This window comes from Serinus canaria, chromosome 4, assembly GCF_022539315.1.
Source record: "Serinus canaria isolate serCan28SL12 chromosome 4, serCan2020, whole genome shotgun sequence".
Taxonomy (NCBI): domain Eukaryota; kingdom Metazoa; phylum Chordata; class Aves; order Passeriformes; family Fringillidae; genus Serinus; species Serinus canaria.
In genome coordinates, this window is record NC_066317.1 from 48,896,779 (window position 1) to 48,910,320 (window position 13,542).

The 13,542-nt window shown below is 37.0% G+C and overlaps 1 protein-coding gene across 3 annotated transcripts in view; it reads right to left on the bottom strand.

Annotated features, from left to right (window-relative positions):
* Positions 1-13,542, bottom strand: part of KLHL5 (kelch like family member 5) — a 48,743-nt gene that overhangs the window by 5,706 nt on the left and 29,495 nt on the right. For all 3 annotated transcript variants that reach the window (XM_030239319.2, XM_030239318.2, XM_050973947.1), the window contains 5 exons: positions 7,702-7,914; positions 4,569-4,755; positions 3,445-3,669; positions 2,970-3,132; positions 220-432 (listed from right to left, as the gene is read on the bottom strand). In XM_030239319.2, coding sequence (XP_030095179.1) covers positions 220-432; positions 2,970-3,132; positions 3,445-3,669; positions 4,569-4,755; positions 7,702-7,914 — 1,001 coding nt within the window. The remainder of the gene's footprint in view (positions 1-219; positions 433-2,969; positions 3,133-3,444; positions 3,670-4,568; positions 4,756-7,701; positions 7,915-13,542) is intronic.

Here is a 13,542-nt window from a genome sequence, read left to right on the forward strand (position 1 = left end):
TTGCAGTAAGAAGAATTTCCTTTAAATATTCTGTCCTGGTAACATTTTGAATCATAGTATGCCTACACAGCATATTTTTATATGTAAGTTTCCTCTGTTCATGCTAAAAATAACACACCTATTCTACTGGGTTTCTACTTACAGCTCTTTCCATAAACCACCTGATAGACTAGCACTATCAGAATCCCATGGCAGGATATGCCTCCATCAGGACATTACCTTTCTACGCAGTCTGACAGCCTGGATGTTAAGTTGGATGCTGGAGCATCGTGGCCACCTATTGCATACAAGAACCCGTTCCAGGTGGTTACTCCTACACCACCTCTTCTTTTTGACATCTGAGCACAGAGAGTCCATTTGTTTGTATGAGGATCAAAACATTCTACTGACTTAAGACAAGAACTTCCATCTCGACCACCAACTGCATAAAGCCTACAAAGTAAAATAAAAAAATAAAAAAAGAAGAAAAGAAATGTTGTCTGAATAAGACAGTTTCTAGTGAAACATGAAGGATTTCCAGTTTGTTAAAAAGGGAAGTTTAGAAGGGGACTTTCAACTTTCGGTAGACAGCTCTGTTGTGAAAACTCAGGCAAGATTTTGCTCCAGTCTTTTCCTATTGTAATGATCAATGCAAAACAACAATAATTTACAGAGAATGGAATATCTTACACAGCATTTATATTCCAACCTATGCCTATAGCTAACAATATCAAAATTACCTTTGTGACTTGCAAGGTCAGAAGGACACATTCAGTAGTGGATCTGTGCATGCACCATGTACCCTGCCTCATCTCAGACATTCAAGTGCTTTCTGGACCAGGGTTTTAGTTCATGATTGAAAGCACTACCTCAAATCCCTCACACCCACTAGGTGGCCCAATTTGCTTAGTCCTAAGAAAAAGGCTTTCTAGCATTTGGTACAAAGGATTATTTGCAAGGGCTGACTGAAATGAATGAAAAAAAAATTTGGTTTAGGAGGACTCAATCACAGGTGAACCTTTAAAAATAATCAAACTTCCTAAAGAGCTTATGAACAGAATTTATGAGCAATCTAGGCATAGCAGCAAACATGCCCAGCGCTATTATTTGGAAAAGTAGGAACACAGAATAGCCATTCTAAAAAGAAAGCAATGAATCAGAAGTAAAATCCAGTGAGAAATCACCTCAAATTATTTCAGAGCCTAAAAATGGCTAAATAATCAAACAAACACTAGATACTGTAGATAATGATAGGGTGAATTTACAATGGTTACCATTAAGCACTATTCAAGATGTCCTCACTTTGGGTAATACTAGTGTTTGGTTTTTTAAATATACTGACCAAGAAACTTAAATACAAACATCTTGTAAAATGGTTGATCTAGTCCTTCCCAGTAACAATTTTAATAAGCTTAAAAAAAAAAAATCCATGGAAGTTTCTTTGTTTAGTAGTACAGCTTGTTTAAGGTAAGGAATATATTGAAGGTTTCTGTAAAACTCTGCTGTAGTTCCATAATGTTCATTACTAAAATCAATGCTTTATGCAACATAACATTTATGAAGCTCCCAACTTTACCTTCTCTCAAAGCATGGAGAGAGTTTTGATCATTTATGCAGTGATTTCACATTCTGGACACGGAGAAAGCCATTAACTTCTCTATATGAAGTTTTTTCAGTTTCAATCATTGAAACTTACCAAATTACAAACAGACGTTACAGGAAAGTGCAGAAGTTACTGCTCCTGCATCTGAAATGCTGCATGTGTTTTAAAATGGTCAGCTGTAGTGATCTTTTGTTGTTGCCTCCATTAAGATTCTAGGCAATGTTCTATAATAACTGGGAAATGTGAGGCTCTGATTCTGGTGCTTTTCATCACATCTGGGACCCACTGCTGAATATATAGCAAGCTTAAGACCAAGCTTAGGTATCTGAGACTGCAGTTCCAAGGCAGCCAAGGCATTCTGCTTGCTGGTCGTTCAAGTTCATCCCTCCTTCCTATAGCAGTGAGCATTTCCACTCATTCTTGGACTTATTCCAGATCTTAGAGAACCCTTTGTAGGTGCCTTTCAGCAGCACTAATTTACCAGTGACTAGGCTTCCAAAACTAAAAAAATATGAGAAAACTTTTTTTACCCAGCAGTATTGAAGTAGCTCAAGGGAGAGGAACAGATAGCACATAAACAGGAAGTGAAAATTTGTGGATAATAGAGTATAAATATTCTGCCACAACCACAATACTACTCAGTAAATCAGTAGCTTTTGTCTGCTGTGTCACCCTGGCAAAACATGGCTTGTACCTCTCTCTACTCTCAAAGCAGGGGCACTTCTTTGGTAAGAATTGCATCTCCAACTGTGTATGTGCATACCCAGGTGAAACTCAGCTTAATTAAGGGTGAAGCAAGAGACTAAATTTGTTAATTTAGCTTGAATTGTTAACTTAGCTTGGTTAATCATTGATTAGCCTTAGTATATTTAGTGCTGATGCAGTAAGTGCATTCATAATCAGCAGCTCCAAATCTGCATTTCTCTAGCTTCAAAAAACCACACTGTTTGTGGATCTGTTATTGTTAAAGTATTGAATGCAACCAGACTTACAGCACTGAACTGCTTATAAACAGAAATTAGGCCCAGCTGCACCCAGCCCCTCTGATCTCTGGGGGCCAGCTGGAATGCAAGGGGGATTATTTTCAGCCAAATTTCATACTGTAATGCAGCAGGTTCTTGGTATGAGAAAGATCTTGCCATACTGAAGCAAGTCCAGCTGACTGTCACTAGGATGATGAGGGCCCTAGTACACTTGACATACACCAGTAATGCTGTGGAGAAGCTTGCTTGACCCAGCATGGTATCTCTTCTGTGAATGAAGAAACTTGGCTCTTAATGCTAATAACTGGTATCTATAAAGAGAAATTATTGTCATTCAAGTTGGTCTTTTAATTACATTAAAATAATGAGATTTTAAATTTGAAAACAGAAACTCCTTCACATACTTTCCATTTAATATTGCTACACCAACTGTGCTCCTGGGAGTTGACATGCTAGCGACAAAGTTCCACTGACGAGCCTGTGGATCCCATCTTTCTACTGTATTCAGGTAGCTCCAGCCATCATGTCCTCCTACAGCATACATGGGACCTTCCAATACAGCTACTCCTAAAATACAGATATGAAAACAATTAAGAGGAATAAACATCAGACAATTAAGGGAAATAAATATCAGAATTTCTTAGTGACAGTCCAGCGTGCACCAAAAAACTGAAAAGAAAAAAAACTCCTTTTGTTAGTTGATGCTACGAAGTACAATCTTCAATATAATCTGAAGGAGAGAGGACATTGAAAAAGCAGTTGGAACCTAAACAAAATTTCCAGCCCCCCCCAACTTTATTTCTGAATGTTTTTTTGACCAATCCTAAACCAGGTAACCTTTAAAAAATATGCAGTCAAGCTTTACAGAACTGTACATACCAAGACCGTGACGATGAGTGGACATCGGTGGCATTACACTCCAAGTTTTTGATCTAGGGTTGTAGCACTCCACAGTATTCAATGTTTTCAGTCCATCTCTGCCACCAACAACAAACAATTTATCATCTAAGACTGCAACTCCAAACTGTAATCTTCGTCCATTCATGTTTGCAACTGGAGTCCATGTGTTGGTACGAAGTTCGTATTTTTCAATGCTTGTAGCTCCTGAATGACAATATATGCAAGTTACATATGGGGAAAAAAAAAGTTCTGAAGCACTAGGATAGTTTTTATTTTAGCAATATGCTGATTCCCACAAGACACCATGATATCCTGCAGCATATTCTTAGGTCTGTGTAGAGAAAAAGTCTTTTCTGACTTCCTCAGCAATTACCTGCACCATTACAAAGGACAACTTTCTTGGTGCTTTTCAAGACAAAAACCAGGTTTTGTAACTGTTTTGAAGAATCAAGCCTTTAGAAATAGAATTATTAGGAATATAAAGTAACCATGTGGAATGCAATCACATATTGATGTTTGGTAATATTAGACAAAAAAGCTGATGGTATATGACATGAACTACCAAGAAACAGCTTTAAAACAACAAATTAAAGAAAACACTTTCTCTACTGTAACTTTTCTAGCTTAACAGATCCTTTCTAATTACCATTAAAAACTATGGAATTTTCTATGAAAAAAATAATCCAAGTACTTCTGACAGAGCTATTTAACAATTAGTCAAAATATTTTTGTTGTTTTGGCTTTTTTTTAAGCATGTTTAGGTCACCTTTGTGGCCTTTCAGAGCTTTTCTTCCTTTTCCAAATTTCTGCCCCCTCAAGTAAATAAGGATTAGTTTGTATTCAATTAAACACTTCACTACTCAGTAATCAGCTATTCCTATGGTAATTTCAAATCAGAACTCTAGATTCCACAATATTTACAGCAGTCTCAAAGATACATAGGCCTTTTTAACCTAATAAACAGTATTCACTTTAGGTGTTTCATGTTCTGTACTGCCAAATCCTTGAATTTTAGATTTAACAGGTTGTAAAAAAATCTATCAAACATTTCTTTTAAAAAGACCCAAAACAGCTCATCAGCTGAACATTACATAAGCCAATACCTTTTGTTGCATCCATTCCTCCAACTGCAAACAAAACGCCCACTGTAGATTTTCTAGGTTTGGTGCGAGGGCTTTGCAACATAGGTCGTCTCTCTGGCAACAGATGGTACTTCATTGCTTCCATAATGAGCTTTTGACATTCAATGTCATCCCTAAAGAGTGCGTTGTTCTCCATGTCTGCCAAAAACTGTGAAAGAGAAAGAAAAGCAAACAAGCTGTATTGCTATAAACCACATGAAAAATAAAACCATGATTGCCAAGAAAATGTTTTATACAAACACTTTCACTGCCTGATTTAAAATCTCTGTATTTTCAAAATGGTCATATTAAAAAAAATAGGGTAGGGTAAAAATAAACTTCTAATAAACAGGACATTCACATTTTGAGCTAAGCCATCAAATCAATCAATAAATAAATATTTAAAGAGGAAGGTCATCTGATCTTAATGGATGATTTAAAGCTTAATGGTCCAAAGGAAGAAAACAATCTCCTTGAGTTCCAGTGCTGTGCAGGAATGTTCAAGAAAACAGAAACAGGTTTTGGGTATGTAAGTCAGTTCAACCTCATGCTTTTATTCCCAAATTCACCCAATGCAGGGGTCTGTAAAAGCCCTTTCAGCACATGCTGAATATTTTAATATATATTCTGTTCCTCACCCTGACAGTGACCAAGATCACGGTGTAGTTAATAAAAGCCTTTGTCAAAAATTTTATATCAAGCTTACAAGCAAATTTGGCAGCTTTGAAGTCTTAAATATTAATTTTAAAAAATTCAACTAAAGACAACTAAGAGAAGTTTTTAAGTTCAAAGATTCTGAAGTGGTTTGTACTCCGTATTTATCAAACTGCAGGAAAAAAATTATTAGGTTGAGAGTCACATTCTAATTATTAGAAGTCTGTAAACTGGCATTTTTCTGAGCTGCACAACATGGCATAAATAACAGAGAAAAAAATAAATCTACTGCCCCACTGGGATTTGGACATTTGTCAGAAAAAGAGAGAGAGAAAATGGCAGAAGCCTCTGAAAAGCCAAAATCCAAACACTTTGTGAATATTAGACATGCAAGTCCACAAACCAGAGTGAGATGTCTTTATTGAGCTGTTGACAGCCAGCCACTAACAGGTACAAAACTGCTGTGACAGAAGCAGTCATCAGAAGTAGTAAAGGGACGTGCTGTGAAACAGATGTGCACAATATGGTTCTATATAATAAAGCTGCCTTAGGGCTGCAAAGTGGCAAATATGATAACCATGTTTCCAGAAGGGATACAAGTAAGTACAGATGGCTAAACCTGAACACCTCAGTATCAGGCAAAATAACACAAAATATGACAGAAAACATAATTAACCATCACAGCGAGAATCTTGGTAGAGAATCTTACTATCCAGCAAGAGGACATCAGATTAGAAGTAGTACAGTAGTACACAGAATGTAGTCCATGTGATTTATCACTCTGAATTCACTGAACTCCATTTTTCTTGTGTTAATGAATTTTACTTATTATTCAGCTACCATAAAAATCCTATTTTCTTCATTTAAGAGAGAATTATCACTAAACAAACTGAAAATCATAAAGCAAAATCCTTTGACTATATAGTAAATACTAAATATTACTAAAGAAGGTCCAGCAAGGAAAGATAAGAAAGGAAAAAACAAATAAAAATAATCGAACCTAGTTTACAAATTTGCTATCAGGAAGTGAATCACAGAATCACAAAATAAGAGTTGGAAGGGAACCACAAGGATCATCAACTCCAACTTGTAGCACCCCACATGACATCCCCAAGGATCACCATGTCCTTGAGAGCATTGTCCAAATACTTCTTGAACTCTGTCAGGCTTGGTGCTGTGATCACTTCTCTGAGGAGCCTGTTTCAGTGCCCAGCCACCCTATGGGTGAAGAACCTTTTCCTGGTATGCAGCCTGCATTTGCAGTGATACAACTTCACACTGTTCCCTCAGGTCCTGTCTCTGGGCACCACAGTGAAGAGATCAGTGTCTGCCCCTCCTCCTTCTTCCCTCACAAGGGAATTGTAACTGCAACGAGGTGTCCCCTCAGTGTCCTCTTCTCCAGGCTGAACAGACCAAGTGACTTCAGCCACTCCTTACACTTGAGGGCTTCCCCTCAAGGCCCTTCACCATCTTTGTTGCCCTCCTTTGGACACTTTCTCTGGATAGCTTTAGATCCTTTTAACACTGTGGTGCCCAAAAGTGCACACAATATTCAAGATGAGGCTGCACCAGCCCAGAGCAGAGCAGGACAATCCACTCCCTTGCCTGGCTGGTGATGCTGTGCCTGATGCACCCCAGGACAGGGTTGTCTCTCTTGGCTGCCAGGGCACTGCTGACTCACATTCAACTTTCTGCTGACCAAGACCCCCAGATCCCTTTCTATATCACTGCTTTCCAGCATCTCATTCCCCAGTCTGTCTGCACATCCAGCTTTGCCCCATGTCGTTTGCAGAGTCTGGCATTTTCCCTTGTTAAACTTTGTACAGTTGGTGACTGCCCAGTCCTCTAATCTGTCTCTCTGCAGGGTCTCCCTGCCTTTGAGAGAATCAGTACAAGACTAACAAGAGCAGCCATTCCTACAGGAGTAGGAAAATGTAATTCCCAACTATTTAAACAAACTGAGCCTAAAGCTTCCTCTACATTTTCTGTAATCTTCTCCAAGGACAAAAAGTATTGACTGGGAAGAACAAGAAGTACGCAGTGAGGGCCTCTCAAGAGTTAATAGAAGAAAAATCACTCCAAACAATTAATTCACATTGCATTTCCTAGATATTTCTACATGAAGGAAATGTAATGAGCCAAATAAACCGTACAAGTTCCATTTAGAAGAAATTTAAAAAGGACATGGCCTCTAGTGACTAAGATATCCTTGATAAGCATTTTGATAGACAAGAAAAACAACATTTTCTAGAAGCTCCCCCCCTTCTTGTATCCTAGGATCAGAATATGCTGCAGTTTACAGAGACAATCATGCCTATACAAGATGCTAAGTTCTTACATGCAGCTCTAAGAATCCAGATCACTATAAATTTCATGATTTGTCACTATCAATATAATTATACTGTAGACATTATGCCCACTGTAACCATGGTATAAACTAGAGAAAAACTGAACAACTTACTTGTGGAGCAAGCAAAGGCAGTCTAATGTAAGCCAGGAGTTTACTGAGATCTTTCCTTCTCTGTTCCAAATCGTGTCGAACCCACGTAAGTAGTGCATTCAGTATAGTTTCTTCATTAGGAATATTCATGTCATCACTTGCTAAAAGCTTAGCAATTTCAGTGGCTGGCAATAACAGAAATTCCTGATTTCTAATTACTTCCATGAAGTTCTCCTGAAAAAGAAAAGTATTTTAATAGAGGCAGCATCATACTTTGAAGACATTTTATGGAACCTGCTGTATCCTTTATGGAGGATTTATTTTATGGAGGATACCTGCTGTATCCTCCCCTCTTTTCCCTCCCTTCACGCCATCTCTCAGTTGTCCCACTGGAGTACTGACTTGGGAGGAAGACCAAAACAAAAGTTGAAGTACTGAATTATTTTCATCCCTGATCATTTCCCCAACTCAATCATTTAGTCCCACAGACAGATGTGCTAAAACAATGGAGCAAAGTGTACAGACAGACAGAAATGAGCCATAGGTTGTGGGTGTTACTATCTTGGCACTGCAAAGTGAAGAAATGCTTTTTGAAGTACAGTTAAAAAGGTGCAGTTTGTTCCTCTTGTCAAGCAAAGAGCACAACACACTACAACAATTGGGCACATGTAACTGTTTTCATTATTGCTATATGAAAATGTGGCAGTAAGTTTTCAGAGAAAATAAACAACACTAACAATTTTATTGTTGATTTTAAATGGATTATTTTAAGTTTATTTTGCTATTTCATAGGTTTTATACAATTGATCTGATTTGACTAGGGAGCAAAACATACAAAGAATCCACAATATTACACATGCCTTGCTACACTAACAATATTTATTCTGATAGGATTCCATTTTCTAACTTTCATCCTGTCATTTTCAGCAACAAATCGTTACTTCAAAATAAGAAATTCATAATATGTAACACATCCTATGCTGATATCTGATTACTTCATAATATGATAATTGGCAGCATATTCTGTGAGGATTCTGATCAGTTTAGGCTGGAATAGCAGAGGTATGTAGAAACACAATCAGCACCAGAAACACACAATCAGCACCATTACAGTGAAAAACCTGGATGTAACAGAAAAGGGTGATATTATTTCTACCCTCTCTCTCCATACACCTTTATAAGGCAGCAAAGCAAAGGAAGCAAAAGCAGAAAAGTAAAATAACAACATATTCTTGTATTTTGGAAGCTCAAACTGCAGCTAAATTCACACTCAAAACTGAGAGTAGTTTCATAATGATAACAATGTTACAATCAATTTATTAAATGCCCTGTGGATTGCTAGATAGCCAGCTAATGGGGTGCTGGTTTTGGTCTGCCATCAGATGCACCTCTAAAATACCTGGAGAACAAAATGTGTTAAATCCCCAAACATGGAAGTCTAAGTGGGCCTAATATGAAAGGGCCTAATATGAACAAGCCTTAGTGCCTTGTTTAATGATTTAAAAAGAAAGAATTGCATGCTAATAAAAAACCTTATAGATTAGAAGCACGTATTGGAAAGAAAAAAGGATTTTTAGGTCAAAAAAGGGAGAAGGTCACAAAAAGAAGCAAGAGGTGGACTGCAAAACAGGTTAGAATTTAGTATTTAAAATGGCAACAAAACCAATAGTACAGTTTGGCATTATATATGCAATGGGCATCATGACAACAAAGCAAAAAAGTTAATACTTCTTTTTTATTGCTTGGCCTAATGCTTTCAAAGCTATACCTCGATACTCCAAAAATACTGACTTAAAGAAAAAAAGCTGAGCTAAGAGGAAAAAACTAATTAGGTGTGAATAGTCTATCTTACATGAAAGCCAGATGTATATAAAATGGCCACAAGATTTATAAGGGGAAAGATCAAAGTTACCCCACTCCATGGGTAATTCTGGAAATCAGGAAAATAACTCAAAATGTTAAAGGTGTGTATAATTCTACTTGTAGATAGAATCTGGAAAGAAAATTTTCAAAATATTTAATATCTGAAAAGCTTTCCTACAACAAAGATGCAATTTCTACACAAAAAAGTACTTCCAAGTGAGAGCTACAGTAGATTAGAAGGGAGATAGAGTTGTCTTTTCCTCTTTAATTCATTTAACTATTTGTATTACAAAATAAAAGTAAAATTGAACAAATATATGAATTAAAATCAGTGAAAGGAACTGTACCAATATTCAGAAGCACTACACATGCATTGCTATTTATTTCACTCTGATATTAAATGCCAGGCAGTAAAATTGAATCTGAGAAGTGATCAAAATTATTTCCATAGTTTAAACACACAGTTCACAGGAATTCATATTCCACTGCGTTCATTTGTTTCTACTGGCTCCTTTTTTGTTGGCTCTTTTTCCTAGAGAGTATGCAAGCGGGAGCTGTGCTTTAAGTTTTGCTGAATGAACAGGCAGTGAGCTCTGACAGAGAGAAACACCAACACTTACTACTTTAAACTTTCCAAATTGTCTATCCAGATCACAGGAAGAGGAAGGGGAAAGCACTTGCATGAAAAGTTCTTTTGTCTCTGGAGGCAACAACAAGCTGATCTTGCATAAGTCAATCAGGGATCCTCTTTGGAAAGCTTTTTTCCAACTGGACTTCATCACTTCGACAGCTCTTATGTGTAAAAAGCCTGATTTTCCTTCTTGTTGCTTGCAGACCATTCTTTCTGATGGGAACAAGTTCAATTTCCTCTTGCTCCCATTCTATTTTTAAAGCAGATACTCCTTTTGAGCAGAGTATCAAAGCATTCCACTGGGAATACAGGCACTCTTTGTCCTATGTCTGTTTTTTTTTAATAACCAGAATCTGAAAATTCCTCTTCCTTTACAGACAGAGATTCTGAAGACAAAAAGAAGGAGCCAGTGTATCTCCTAGCATTCTTAACCTCCTCATTAGCCTTTTCTTTCCTTCTTCTTATGGGAACTCTCTGTGGAAGAACAGGATATTTCAGAGAACAAATGGTCTGCAGTTTTAATCCCTTGCTTTCTGGTCCTGAAAGTAAACAGAATTTCCCAGCCCCAAAATTAGCTCCTCAAAGAGCTTGGAAACTTTATCAAATAAGTAGCCTGAGGCTTACATATTAACCAAGACAGGGACATGCAGTCCTCATGCTCAATGCTGGATACTGCTCATTCACATCATAACCTCAAATTCATTCTTCAGCAACTGCAGAGTGATTAATACTGATACTCTTAACCACAGACCTTGGACTTGGTACGGAACAAAAAAATATTAGGAGCACATAAAAAATAAGATGCCATGATGTGTATTTCTAAATGATACTTAATCCCTTCAGTGGGATGCAGTGAGGTGGTTAGGCTCCCTGCACACTGTGTCAGAAGGATGAAAACCTTGGAGAGCATCAAACACCTGCAGCTTGAGAGGGACTGAGGCTGCCCAGCAGGCAGCCCTAACCATGGGACTCTGTTTAAACTCTGAACTTGGGCAACCAAAAAACAAGAGGTGTTTGACTCACAGGATCTGAATGAGAACAATCAGGAAATGTTATGTTGTCTGCTGACTGCTTCAGTCCACTGGTCAACTAAGTATGAATTCACTAAGAACTGAGCTAATTGACTTCCTGGTAAACTATTAATAGTCAAACAGCTGTCAGATACCACCTTCTTTACTTTTACTCCGATTGACTGATGCGTTAAACAATGAACCAGCCTAACACTTGCACTGTGTGCGGGGCTTGTTTAGCTTACAGGTATTGCACCTTGACTCCTCGTTGCACTGTTTCTGGATTCCAAAACAGGCTGAGCAGCATGCAGAAACCTATTCAGTCTTGACAAGGCAGTAATGATCTATTGTGCTAGGCAGGACTGAGGGAACTTGAAAGCCAAGATATCGGGTTTTCACAGGTGAAAAGAAAGTGAATGAGTATTTTCCAAGTCAACTGATTACTGAGCAGGATATTCTGGACTGTAATTTCAGGTGCAAGAATGTAAAATCCTTGTTTTAGGCACAATCACAAAATTTGCTTCTGGCCCTTTATGGACAGAAAGCATTTAAATTTCTCCTCTCTTCATGCTACCCAGTAACAAAAGAAAAAAACCTGTCCTGACTGTTGCAAGAAAGAAAAGACAAATTATCCTTCTTTAATTCTTTCTCCAAAATCATAACTCAACTATTTTTTGTTACCCAACTACTGCCTTACAAGAGAAAGCAAGTCTAAGTGTGCCACACCTTTTCTTCTGCAAAACTACCTAGGTTTCTGAGCTTGGACCCAATCTATTACTCTGGTTTTTCAAGTTTTTCTTTTTATACATCCATTGGCTTTCTCAGAAATCACACAAATTCCAAAATTAACTTTTTAGAATCTTGTAATACTATCACTGCTCATGTACTTTCTCAAGGCTTCTGATGAAAATCAAAATGACTTTTCACTCTGCTTTAAGCATGCATAGCTGATCAATAATGATTAGACAGAGACTAACTCAGGCACCATCACACAAAGTTTTGAATGTCTGCTCTTTCTTTTTTAGCTGCAAATCATAAAGTAAAATCTGGCTACTGAAGAACTACTGACGCTTACCTAAGAACACTCACTAGTCATCACAGGTATTTCATGTTCTAGAAAAAACAGGCTAGCTTTTCCTCATCTCAAAGTATTAACTTCCCTTTTGTTTACTTTTTTGTGGAAAAGGATCTATTGGTTTTCATTCAAGGTACACTATCAACTGTTTCACACAAACAAGATGTCAAAAAGGGGTGTTTGTTCTGCCTTTGAAGACAGCAATAAAAATGTGCAGAAGGCATTTTGTGCAAAAATGCCGTTACAAATTCGTTAAAGCAAGTAGATACAATACTGACCAGTCTAATAAAATTCCTAAATTTATAATTGTATGCCCCAAATACTATATATAAACCACAGCAAAACAGGGTAACCTTTGCTCAAGAGATACCTTTACTCAGGAATATTTCATTATTCTATCAACTCTATTTTAGAACTGTGATGTGTAAAAATCAGAGATGCTCTTTATACAGCATTAGATCCACTATGAATTGCTTCAGTTCATTTCATGTTTCACTTCATGTATATTGAGGATTTTTCAAGCATAAGTTTGTAGTGCCAATAATCGACCAGTTTTGATAAACTGTTCCCTTCTGTCAAAACAATTTATCAACTGTCAACACAGTAAGCAATAAAGTAATGCAACACTTCAGTACTTTTAGCATAATATACATCTGTAATATGAAGAAATGCAACATTCAAATCCTTCTTTTTTAATTTTTTTTAATCACTGATGCTTTCCAATGACTAATGTACTTTACCCAGACAGAAGAACTCTATTAACAAAGGCAGACCTAATGGGACAACTCACTGATTCATCCTCCAGTTTAAACAAATGATCATTTGACCTGAATTTCAAACTTTATGTAAAAAGGTATTTTAATGAAGCAGGTAAGATGATTACAAACGTATTACATGTGTAATAAAAACCTTTAAAGCAGAGAAATTGTTTTACTTGTAAAAATATTAAACGGCAATCAGGGTTTATTTGCTGTCAAATAAAAACTTATAGAAAATAACGTGTAAATGAAAATTTAAGTATTTTATGATATTCAGTAACTTCTACTACAAGTATTTTAAAAGAACCAGAACTATAAACTGTACTCAGTATAATCCCACACTGTTCTATGCAGCCCAATGTAGCATAAAAATAATTCCCTGTTTTAACAAAGAGAATTTTGCTTGCTACTACAGGTGTACTTAACCCTTACATTCTAACACTTCTTAATGGAAAGAGCGTCAAGTATCAAGCACTTACTAGTGTTGAACATTTTTGTTTTTCAAACAGCTTTTAAACAAATGAA